General features: G+C 47.2%; 1 protein-coding gene across 13 annotated transcripts in view; it reads right to left on the reverse strand.

The window, feature by feature from the left end:
* Positions 1–12,181, reverse strand: part of ABCC1 (ATP binding cassette subfamily C member 1 (ABCC1 blood group)) — a 191,044-nt gene that overhangs the window by 12,170 nt on the left and 166,693 nt on the right. For 11 of the 13 annotated variants that reach the window (XM_063623723.1, XM_063623720.1, XM_055253376.2 and 8 more), the window contains 3 exons: positions 8,927–9,126; positions 6,165–6,291; positions 5,169–5,270 (listed from right to left, as the gene is read on the reverse strand). In XM_063623723.1, coding sequence (XP_063479793.1) covers positions 5,169–5,270; positions 6,165–6,291; positions 8,927–9,126 — 429 coding nt within the window. Of the gene's footprint in view, positions 1–5,168; positions 5,271–6,164; positions 6,292–8,773; positions 8,808–8,926; positions 9,127–12,181 lie in introns of those variants that run through there. The other 2 variants (XR_010117194.1, XM_055253381.2) reach the window with 2 other exon arrangements.

The following is a 12,181-nucleotide window of genomic DNA, read 5'->3' on the forward strand; positions in this document are numbered from 1 at the left end:
TTCTCCTGCCTCAGCCTCCTGAGGAGCTGGGATTACAGGCACCCGCCACTACACCCAGCTAATATTTGTATTTTTAGTAGAGACGTGGTTTCACCATGTTGGCCAGGCTGGTCTCGAAACTCCTGACCTCGTGATCCGCCCACCTCTACCTCCCAAAGTGCTGGGATTACAGGCATGAGCCACCATGCCCGGCCACAGACATTAATCTTAATACGAACATGATAAACTTTTAAAAAAATTTTCTGATAAAATATAAATGTTGCCCCCAAATTCTTTGAACGGCAAAGAAATGAATAACAGTTTGTCAGATACTTCATATGGAAGAAAGAATTTTTTAGGTAACTATCATTAGGTTGGATAAGGTAACAGATACATTTCAAAAGAGCAAGTGGAGGTATATCTTATCCGTATCTTTGGGCTGATGCAGAATTTTAAGGTTTAGACAACAGTGTGACATTTTATGCACAGACTTGCTCTAGGTATTTGTGGAGCGCAATACAGAGAGTTTAAAAAGTGATTTTATAAAATCTACACTATGGCCTCTGTTTCTCTGAAGTAAATGTTTGTGATTCGTTCCTCACACTACACTGAGTAAAAAAGAAACAAGAAAACAATAACATAAATATTGAAGTATGTTTCAGTGTTGGGTGAATTTTGTTTTTAGATGTCAATAATACTTACTTTTTGATAAAAAATTTTTTTTTAATAAGTATTTATAAATGGAGTCAATGAAATGAGTGGTCTTCTCTGGACAGACACGAGAATAAAAGTGAGTTACCCTGGCTGCCCACCCTGGCAGGAAGGCAAGGATAAAAGCAGCAGCTGTATCACAGTGCCTCATCCAATCCTCACAGCAATCCCATGTGGGGGGTCCTTTCATTATCCCCAGTTTACACACAAGGAGACTGAGACACACAGAGAGGGGCGGTAACTTGCCCAGGGACACACAACCCTCCTTCTGAAAAGTAGTTCAGTTCAGCATTTCCTGAGGCCCACAGCTGGATGTGGCCTGGCCCAGGTTCAGTGGTTTTAGCCTCAGGGAGTGCACATCCCCCTCCAGGGCACACACAGGTGCTGAATCAGGCTGCAGAGCACATGACCAAGCTCAGGGGCACTGCAGAGGGCACATAACAAGAAAACACTGGGCACCTTTTAGGCAAGACATTCAGCCCTTTTGTGGATGTGCTATAAAATAACAGCGTTGCCAGGCACGGTGGCTCACACCTGTAACCCCAGTACTTAGGGAGGCCGAGGCGGGCAGATCAGTTGAGGTCAGGGGTTTGAGACCAGCCTGACCAACATGGTGAAACCCTGGCTCTACTAAAAATACAAAAATTAGCTGGGCCTGATGGTGGGAGCCTGTAATCTCAGCTACTTGGGAGGCTGAGACAGGAGGATCACTAGAATCTGGGAGGCAGAGGTTGCAGTGAGCCAACATAAAACCACTACACTCCAGCCTTGGTGACAGAGCGAGACTCCTCTGTCTCAAAAAACAAAACAAAACAAACACCGCCACTGCCAACAACAAAAAGTGTTACTTTTTATTTTGTAGAGACGATGTCTCACCATGTTGCCCAGGATCATCTCAAACTCCTGGGCTCAAGTGATCCATCTGCCTTGGTCTCCCAAAGTGCTGGGATTATAGGCGTGAGCCACCATGCCGGCCAAAACGTAAGTGTTATTATTGAGTGCTTACAATGCAAGTAATGCAAGTTGCTCTGCTCAGCACTTGAGACCCATGATTTCATCTGAGCCTCACAGCAGCCCTTAGAGGCAGTGACTGTTACTATACACGGATGCAAAGGTGTCTCATGGTTAAAGAAAAGGTGTCACAGGGTAACAGGTAGATCCCACTTATGTTAAAAGAAACAAGCAAACAAACGTGTGGGGGTACGTGGGAATCCGCACAGGAAAGTTCTGGGGGAAATGCACTCGAATGCTAACGGGGCCTCTCTCTGGAGAGGAGAGGAATGGGGTGAACAGGAACAAACTGTCTTTCTCCACCATAAACTACTTTTTTTGTTTTTTTTTGTTTGTTTTTCGAGACAGAGTCTCACTCTGTCACCCAGGCTGGAGTGCAGTGATGTGACCTCAGCTCACTGCAACCTCCACCTCCCAGGTTCCAGCGATCCTCCCACCTCAGCCTCCCAAGTAGCTGGGATTATAGGCACCTGCCACCATGCCCGGCTAATTTTTATATTTTTAGTAGAGATGGGAATCACCATGTTGGCCAGGCTGGTCTCGAACTCCTGGCTTCAAGTGATCCACCCACCATGGCCTCTCAAAGTGCTGGGATTGCAGGCGTGGGCCACTGTGTCCAGCCCTGTATTGATTTTTTCTTTTTTAAAACAACAAGCATATCTCTATTTTATAATTTATGTACATAATTGAAGGGGAGATGCTATAACAACAGTGAGCAGAATGGAGAGAAGTATGTGGAACTTTCTATCTATATATAAAAATACATGCAAATACAGAATAGTGGTAGGACTAATGAGGACAATTACTTTCTCTTGGGTTTGTCAAACACAATCCTTCTAAAAATATAAGTCAGTCAAAAGTAAAATGCTTTTAAAAACTGAACTGAGGCCGGGTGTGGTGGCTCAGACCTGCGATCTCAGCACTTTGGGAGGCTGAGGCCGACGGATCACGAGGTCAGGAGTTCGAGACCAGCCGGGCCAACATGGTGAAATCCTGTCTCTACTAAAAATACAAAAATCGCCTGTAATCCCAGCTACTCAGGAGGCTGAGAATCACTTGAACCCAGGAGGTAGAGGTTGCAGTGAGCCGAGATCATGCCACAGCACTCCAGCCTGGAGCGAGACTTAAGTCTCAAACAAACAAAAAACCAAAACTGAATTCAATCAAACTGCATGCTTTAACTGAGTGAATTGCATGGCATGTGAAATTCACATGTCAATGAGGCTATTATAAAAACTAATGAAGTAAGTTAGCTGGACAGGGTGGCAGGTGCTTGTAATCCTAGATAATTGGGAGGCTGAGGCAGGAGAATCACTTGAACCCAGGAGGTGGAGGTTGCAGTGACCTGAGACTGTGCCACTGCATTCCAGCCTGGGCAAAAAAAAAAAAAAAAAAAAAAAAAAAGCCAAATTCCATCTAAAAAAAAAAAACCTAATGAAAAACCCTGTGAATGAATTAAATAAATTCAGTGTCAAGTTGGAAGCTGCCGGTGTAATACACCCTTGGTTCCTCACGGGGGCACTCACGCCATTCTTATAATGCTCACCCGTGACATGGGACCTGGTTCACCCAGTCAGAATGTTAAAGGAGTGGGCAGAGGTCACCTCTGTGAATTCCTCAGGAGGACAGACCTTATGGAGGCCTTGGTCTCACTCCCAAGGGGCATCTCTCCTCAGGAGGCCAGGCAGCATGACTCCCATGGCACTGGATAGGGTCTCTGAGGAGGCCCAGGCTCAATGCCTAGGTCTGCCATTTACCAGCCATGTGATCTTGGGCAAGTAACTTCATCTTTTTGTCTCAGTTTCCTCACCTGTAAAATGGGGGTAATAGTAGCATCTAAATCATAGGGCTGGGCTGGGCACGGTGGCTCCCGCTTATAATCCCAGCACTTTGGGATGCCAAGGCAGGCAGATGACTTGAGCTCAGGAGATCGAGACGAGTCTGGGCAACATGGCAAAATCCCATCTCTACTAAAAATACAAAAATCAGTCGGGCGTGATGACGTACGCCCGTGGTCCCAGACACTCAGGAGGCTGAGGCAGGAGAATCACTTGAGCCTGGGAGGCAGTGAGTGAGATTGCACTACACTCCAGCCCGGGCAAGAGTAAGACCGTGTCTCAAAAATCACTCATAGGGCGGGGTAAAGGCTGAGTGCATTACTCTGTGTTAAACGTTTAACTATGGGCCTGACATTCTACAAGGCACTACGTGTGTCCCTGTTATCATTAATGGTGGGGTGGAGGTGCCGCCAGGCATTATTGTGATTATCTATTATCACTGCGTTCCTACTCGTGCTGGTGTTCAGGGCCTAAGAAGGCAGTTATTAAGGGCAACGCAACATCAAAGACTGGAGGCATGGGTCCTAGTCCCAGCTGTTCTACCAAGCCACGTGGGACCTTGGATCAGCCGTCATCCCTCCCCAGGCTCCCTTTTTCTCCATCTATAAAAAGGGGACTGGGGTTCAATAACTGCAGTTTCCCAAACTTTGGTCACTTCCCAGCTACATCATTCGTGTAGTATGCATGTACTCATTCTCTTGTTGTTTTAATATGCTTAATCAAGTCACTTAGACTTAATTTCTCAACTTAAGAGGAAAATTTATTACAATCACAAATGGAAAAGTAGTATTATTTTCCGTAACAGGAGTCCCCTATACAAATACATAACAGGCCAGGCGCAGTGGCTCACGCCTGTAATTCCAGCGCTTTGGGAGGCTGAGGCAGGCGGATCACCTGAGGTCAAGAGTTCGAGACCAGACTGGCCAACTTAGTGAAACCCTCATCTCTACTAAAAATACAAAAATTAGCCAGGCATGATGACAGGCACCTGTAATCCCAACTATTTGGGAGGCTGAGGCAGGACAATTACTTGAACCTGGGAGGCAGAGGTTGCAGTGAGCCGAGATTGTGCCCCTGCACTCCAGCCCAGGTGACAGTGAGACTCCATCTCACACACAGAAAAACCAAATTCATAACAAATAACAGAAGGTTATTTCTGATAGACAGAAGCCGTCCTGTTGAAGACTCCAAGTGTGAGGGCTGCTGTTTATCTGTCTGTTGAAGGGAGATCATCTCAATTGCTAAAGATCTGTTAGCAACTGTGTTAAAGATCTGCTAGCCCCAGACTAAGACTTTCTCTGTGATACCGTCAAAAGTTATGAAAGAGAATTAGAGGGGGAAACTTCTTCACAATGTGAATACCTTCTGAATGCCCTAACAGCATCCCACAGTCTCATATATGGATACCCCAGATCTTGGGGAAAGCCGGTAAACTATTTTCACCCTAAAACCGGGCTCTAAATAAGTGCTGCAAAAAGACTGGACAAGCATAAGATGCACTTCTACCTGGTGAGGTATCCAGCTCACTCTCCTGCTCAGAGACAGAGGTGCACAGGATAGGGTCCACAGATCTCCTTGGGGTAAAGCTACACCAAAGACCAAGAGGTCCGGCCAGGGGCCCTTGCCTACCTCCTTCTCAGTCTCTGAATACTCCTTGAGTCTCTCCACGGCCACGATATTGGTTTCCATCTCAGATGACATCCGAACCAGCCAGTTCAAATACGTGGTGACCTGTGAGTGGAAGAGTCACGTGACATTTCTAGAGCGAGCAGGCGTACTTTACTTTCCTTTTTCTTTTTTTTTTCCACTGAGATAACAGGAAACAAATTATTTTTAACAAGTATGAATCATGGGAGGCTGAGGCGGGCAGATCACCTGAGGTCAGGGGTTTGAGACCAGCCTGGCCAACATGGCGAAACCCCATCAGTCGCTACTAAAAATACAAAAATTAGCCAGGCGTGGTGATGCACACCTGTAAACCCAGCTATTTGGGAGGCTGAGGCAGGAGAATCACTTGAACCCAGGAGACAGAGGTTGCACTGAGCTGAGATTGCACCACTGCATTCCAGCCTGGGTGACAGAGCAAGATTCCATTTCCAAAAAAAAAAAAAAAAAAAAAAAAGGTTATGAATTATGAAACATTCAGGTAAGAAAGGTACAGAAATTAGCAACCTCAGGTATAGCCATCACCCAGGCCTGTCACATTGCCAACTCCTAAGCACACACCACATTTCCAAAATAACTCATGGGCCACATAAGAAACTGGAAAATATTTTTAGCCAGGTGACAATATGACAACACAACGTATCACCATTTGTGAAATGCAGTTAAAGCAGTTCTTACAGGGAAATTCATAGCTTTAAAAGCATTCCCCTTGTAGCTGGAAGTATCTTCTTGGGCCACTAAGGAATCTCTGTGACTGATGGGGAAAATCCTGGCCACATGTCAAATCCGTCTCCTGCTCTAGTTGGTCACCAGGCGCTGTAGCACTGTACCCACTCCTCAAACTCCATGCCTCTCACATTCCTCTCCCCGATTCCTGTTGAAGCTGGAATCCAAAGCCAAGGACAACTGGCTCCCCCATTAACAGACTTTAATAATCCAGCCACGAGCATCCCCTCTTACCTGCAATGAGTAAGACACTGAGAGGCCCACCAAGCCAGCACTGAGGCTGTGCCTGGAGATCACCGCGAACAGGGCAGCACACAGAACGATGCAGTTGCCCACACACTCCAGCCGCACGGCCAGCCACCTGCGCCAAGACACACAGGCAGACAGACAGGCGTGGAGTCAGCTTTACAGAGACTTGGCTTACAGCTCTTGGGGGAGGAAGGGGATTCTTTGCTAACTCAAGTAACTCCGCAATAGTTCCAGAGAGAGTCCTTCCTGGCACTGCTTTTTCAAAACATGCACAATGGGCGCAGGGTAGGGACGGCCGAAAGGCATGAGGCCAGTAAATCCTCATTAATCTGGCAAACCCATGGATTAAAACAGAGCTCTCCAGAGGCAATCTTCCCTGGAATCTGAAGCTTGCCTTTTTAAGAACCAACTTTTTTCTCATTGAAGCCTTTAAAATATATACATATAGGCCGGGCGTAGTGGGTCACTCCTGTAATCACATATATATATATATACACACACACATATATATATACGTATATATATAGGTATATATATACGTATATATACGTGTACATATATACACACACACACATATATATATATACACACACACACACACAGTTATTAACAACAACAAAAAGATGTCCTGGAAATTCCTAAATACTAAGAAGACATCAACTATAAGAGACACTAGTGATTTAAAATAACCATCATTTCTCGGCCTTTTGGCTAAAAACAAGTAGAAAATAACAGTCTCTTGTTATGAGACAGATCTGGGAGAGGAGTGCATAACTAGTACGAGTAAACATCATTGCAACGTTCCCAAACCCAGACTCTTCTTCATTTCAAAGTGTTAAAATATACTATTTTACCCTTTAAAATAGAAACAGAAATCATGTTTTCTGTCATTTTGTTTTTTGAGATGGGGTTTTACTCTGCCATCCAGGCTGGAGTGTGGATGACATGATCACAGCTCACTGCAGCCTCAACCTTCCAGGTTCCAGGGATCCTCCTGCCTCAGCCTGAGTAGCTGGGACTACAGGCCCATGCCACCACACCTGGCAAATTTTTGGTTGTTTTGTTTTGTTGTTTTTAGAGACAGGGTCTCCCTATAATGCCCAGGCTGGTCTCGAACTCCTGGGCTCAAGTGACCCTCCTGCCTTGGCCACCCAAAGTGCTGGGATTACAGGTGTGAACCAATGTGCCTGGTCATCTTATTTGTTTAAAGCTAGGTTTCGTATGGTATCATGTACCATCAGAACTATTTTATTTTACTTTTTATTTTATTCTTCTCTTATCTTCTATTATTTCTTGAGATAGGGTTTCACTCTTGTTGCCCAGTGCAATGGTGCCGTCTTGGCTCACTGCAACCTCTGCCTCTTGGGTTCAAGTGATTCTTCTGCCTCAGCCTCCCGAGTAGCTGGGACTACAGGCACCCACCACCATGCCTGGCTAATTTTTTTTGTATTTTTAATATAGACGGGATTTTGCCATGTTGACCAGGCTGGTCTCGAACTCCTGACCTCAGGTGATCCACCCACCTTGGCCTCCCAAAGTGCTGGGATTACAGATGTGAGCCACTGCACCTGGCCATCTTATTTGTTTAAAGCTAGGCTTCGTATATCATATAGCACTAGAACTATTATTTTAAAGTTCTGAAATATAAAGCATTCTAGGAAGATGGAGTGTTGATCTTTTCTCCATTGCAGCCCTTATGAACCAAGTGACTGATCCTCACTACTCTGCCAGACACAGCCAGATTGTGACAAACTCCCTAAAAATTCTGAAGGGAAGTCAAGGTCTCTAGTCATTCAGGGTTGACCCACCCAGACTTACACTATGGGATTAGAGTGTGTAAGACGGGCTAATGGCTATGGGACACCTCTGGGGTGCTGTCACTTTTTCAGAAGTCTATCAAGATGCAAATGGGTGAGAGGGACACTTCTCTAAATTCAGCAAATAATTAGCAAACTTCTGCCTCTTTTGGATTGATGCTATTATCTGTGATCCACAAGATGTCAATCTCCCATCCCCATCTCCTTTTTTTGTTTTTCCAGAGACAGGGTCTCACTCTTTCGCCCAGGCTGGAGTGCAGTGGTGCAATCATAGCTCGATGCAACTTTGAACTCCTGGGCTCAAACGACCTCCAGCCTCAGCCTCTCCAGAAGCTAGGACTACAGACACACACCACCATGACAGGCTACTTTTTTTTTTTTTTTTTTTGAGAGATGGGGGTCTTGCTATGTTGCCCAGGCTGGCCTGGAATCTCTGGCCTCAACGGATCCTCCTGCCTCAGCCTCCCAAAGTACTGGGATTACAGGCATGAGCCATGACATCTGGCCCACAAGATGACAATCTCATATGGTTTAACTTAGTATTAGTAAATTGCTTCTGACATACATCACCCAGGGGTGCATGATCACCCCCAGATGGGAACAGCGGTATGAACATGCTCAATAGCAGAGTCTGTTGCTGCACTCTTGCATCACTAGGATGACAGTTAAAGGGAAGCACATCAGGGCTTTCTGACGCCAGAAGAGCTGTGTCCCTGCACTTAAATGCCCCAGGCACTACATGTCTACAGCGCCGCTGTCTGCTTCGAATGATTCATCTGTCCTCCGCGCTCATCAAGCCTCTCCATCCTTTCTGCAAAGGCCCAGGTTTGGCTTTATACGCAGCACAAGGTGTAAGGAAGAGATCGAGGCAAAGGGACAAGGTGCTAAGGCGGCCTCCTCCGCCCCCTCCTGCAGGCCCACCACGCCCACCTGTTGGCCACGATGCTGGGGTAATAGGCCTTCTGGTTCTCGTCCACCTTCAGGTCACTCTGGTGGATGAAGCGCTCCTGCTCCTCGAAGGCTCGAATGACGCTGACCCCCAGCAAGGTCTCGTTGAAATGGGAATAGACCGGGGAGCGGCTGACCGACTCGAGGCGCTTCAGCTGCCGGGAGGAGGCCACGTAGAACCTCTGGGGTAGAGAACAGACACGGGGAGTTGATGAAGGTTCCCTCATGCCATCCTCCCAGAGCAGGGCTGTGCTGAAGAAAGTCTAGACGTAACCCGATACCTCCAAGAGGCAAAACGCTAGAGCCGGGCTGCCCTCACAGGGGTGCCCACTCACCTGGTGAACCACAGGCACAGCACCACCAATGACAAGGACAGTGACAATAATAGCTCATGCTTATACAAAGCCCACAGCCCCAGGCATCGTTCTAAGCATTTTTACAAACGTCAGTTCATTCAATCCTCACAAAAAACCTGAGGTACTCATTCCTATATGTGATGGGTAAACTAAGGCACAAAGAAGCTAGTTAATCTCCTCCCCAAGGTCAAGTGGCTAGCAAGGGGCAGAGCTGGGATTCAAACCCAGGCCATCTGGGCTGCAAAGTGCTAACCTCTATCCTGTACTGCCTCTCTGAAGCCTTTCACCTCTAGGGTTTTCTGGAACCAGCAGTGTGGTTTTCGGCATAGCCTTTGAGGTCAACGAGACCTCAGTTCAAATCCTGACTCAACTACTGACTGGCAATATAAACACGACTAACAGTTTATTTCTCTAAGCCTCAGTCTCCTTATCTGTAAAATGGGAACAAGGCTTGCTTGGCCGGGTGTGGTGGCTCATGCTTGTAACACCCGCACTTCAGGAGGCAGAGGCGGGAGATCACTTCAGGCCAGGAGTTTGAGACCAGCCCAGGCACATGGCAAAACCCCATCTCTACAAAAATAAAAAATTACTAAGAAACAAAACAAAACAAGGCTTGCTTCACGGGGTCATTGTGAGGGTGATATGTAAGAATTACAGTCTTACATGTGATGCGTATTTGCGTGGACACATTATTTCATAAATCATATAGATATACATGATGTCACTAAGCACAGTGCCTGGTAACACTAGGTGGAACCATAGGAAATGGCTGTTTCTATAGATAAGAAATGAGTATTAGCAGTTTCATATAGTTTGACCTAACAGTAAGCACTCAGTTAGCTGGTGACTATTGTTATCATTAAGTGACAGAATTCCGCCTGTTGATCACATCCCCTCAGGAGTGACTGTGTCCATGCAATGGCCGGTTCCAGCACACTCAGCCCGGCTGAAACGCCCATGAGGACAGGGTCAATCGTGTCACCCCCTTCCTTCGATGGCCTCCCAGGGCTGTTAGAGTTGCCAACCATGCCTCCCTCAACTCATCTTGTCCAGCAGCTCTCCCCTTTCTTCCCTGCACACTGGCCGCCTGCCTCCACCACCATCCCCATGCCGTCCAGGCCATTCCTCATCACCCAGCAGATGGGAGCACAGATGTCACTTCCTCGGGAAGCCCTTCCCATCCTCCAACATGAGCACCTTCTCCAGGCTTCAGTGTCCCAGCTCCTGGGCTACGATGATACGTTTCACAAGCAGCTCCATCCACCCTCACGGGCAGACGCTTCATCTGCTCCCCCTCCCCCAACCTGGCACTTAGCCAGTGCCAGGCACCAAGAGCCTCCCGAGAAGTCTTGTTAGATTCAGAACAAAAGCCAACCACCTTCTGGAAGCTTTGTGGAGCTGTGGATCAGAGGCTGCAGCAGCCATGTGAGGACACTGCGCTCTCCTAGCCTAGGTTTTTCTCATCTATGCAAAAGGAACTGGTGAGCCCGGGGTTCCTGATTCCACAAGGTGCCTACAATTGCTTATGAACAGCAGAGCTAGGAAAACTAACAAAGGGTTGCTAGGAACTCAGCCTCCCTGCGTCCTGCCCTGGGCCAGGTGTACTGGGCTGCTTTGGGGCAGAGTCCAACAAAAAGCATCAATAGCAGCAGGTGGCTTTTACGAGGCCTCTGTGGTTGGCAGCCTCTTTCTGGGTGGCGGCACGGGCGTTAATTGGAACCCACAGATGGAGAGACTTCTGGGGCCTCAGAAGCTCTGTAACTGAACCCAGGCACCATACAACCCCACGCAGTCTCAGAATAGCTGTTCTGACAATTCCTGGAATGTGGATCAGATATAATTTCTTCTCCAGCTGTTCCCACCGCCTCCCATGAAATCCAGACCCCTCTGCATGGCTGAAGGCCCAGGTGTTCTGCCCCATCTTACCCTGGACCACATCTCCTTCCTCTCTTACCAGCTTGCTTTCTGAACATTCCAGATGCAAATCGCTCTCAAGTGTGTTACCTGTTCAGTTTCCTCCACTCGCCACTGCCTCTGAACCTTATTTACTGGAAAAATCTAACCTGAGATGAATATTTGTTCAGGAATGATCTTATTTTTTAAGACAGAGTCTCACTCTGTCACCCAGGCTGGAGAACAGTGGCACAATCTCGGCTCATGGCAACCTCTGCCTCCCAGGTTCAAGCAATTCTCCTGCCTCAGCCTCCTGAGTATCTGGGATTGCAGGCGCCCACCACCGTGCCTGGCTCATTTTTGTATTTTTAGTAGAGATGGGGTTTCACCATGTTGGCCAGGCTGGTCTCAAACTCCTGACCTCAGATGATCCACCTGCCCTGCCGATCTGATGTTTTTCTGAGACAACTCGCCCTGTCACCAAGGCTGAAGTGCAGTGGCACAACGTCAGCTCACTGCAGCCTCAGCCTCCGAGGCTCAAGTGACCCTTCCACCTCAGCCTCCCAAGCAGGTGGGACTACAGGTGCACGCCACCACACCCAGCTAATTTTTGTATTTTCTGTAGAGACCAAGCTTTCCCATGTTGCTCAGGCTGGTCTCGAACTCCTGGGCCCAAGCGATCCTCCTGTCTAGGCCTCCCAAAGTGCTAGGATTACAGGCATGAGCCACTGCACCCGACCGAACTTCATATAAATGAAATCTCACAGTACCTACTCTTTTTTGTCTGGCTTCTTTTGATCACTATAACATCTGTGAGATAAACCCAAATTGTTGTGTATTAGCATTTCATTCCTTTTTACTACTCAACCATAAATTGTATAATTACATCACAATTTATTTCTCCACGGTCCTGTTAATGGACATTTGAGCTGTTTCCAGTTTGGGGCGATTATGAATCAAGATGCTGAGAACATTCTAAGCACTGCCT

This window comes from Symphalangus syndactylus, chromosome 18 (genome assembly GCF_028878055.3).
Source record: "Symphalangus syndactylus isolate Jambi chromosome 18, NHGRI_mSymSyn1-v2.1_pri, whole genome shotgun sequence".
Classification (NCBI taxonomy): domain Eukaryota; kingdom Metazoa; phylum Chordata; class Mammalia; order Primates; family Hylobatidae; genus Symphalangus; species Symphalangus syndactylus.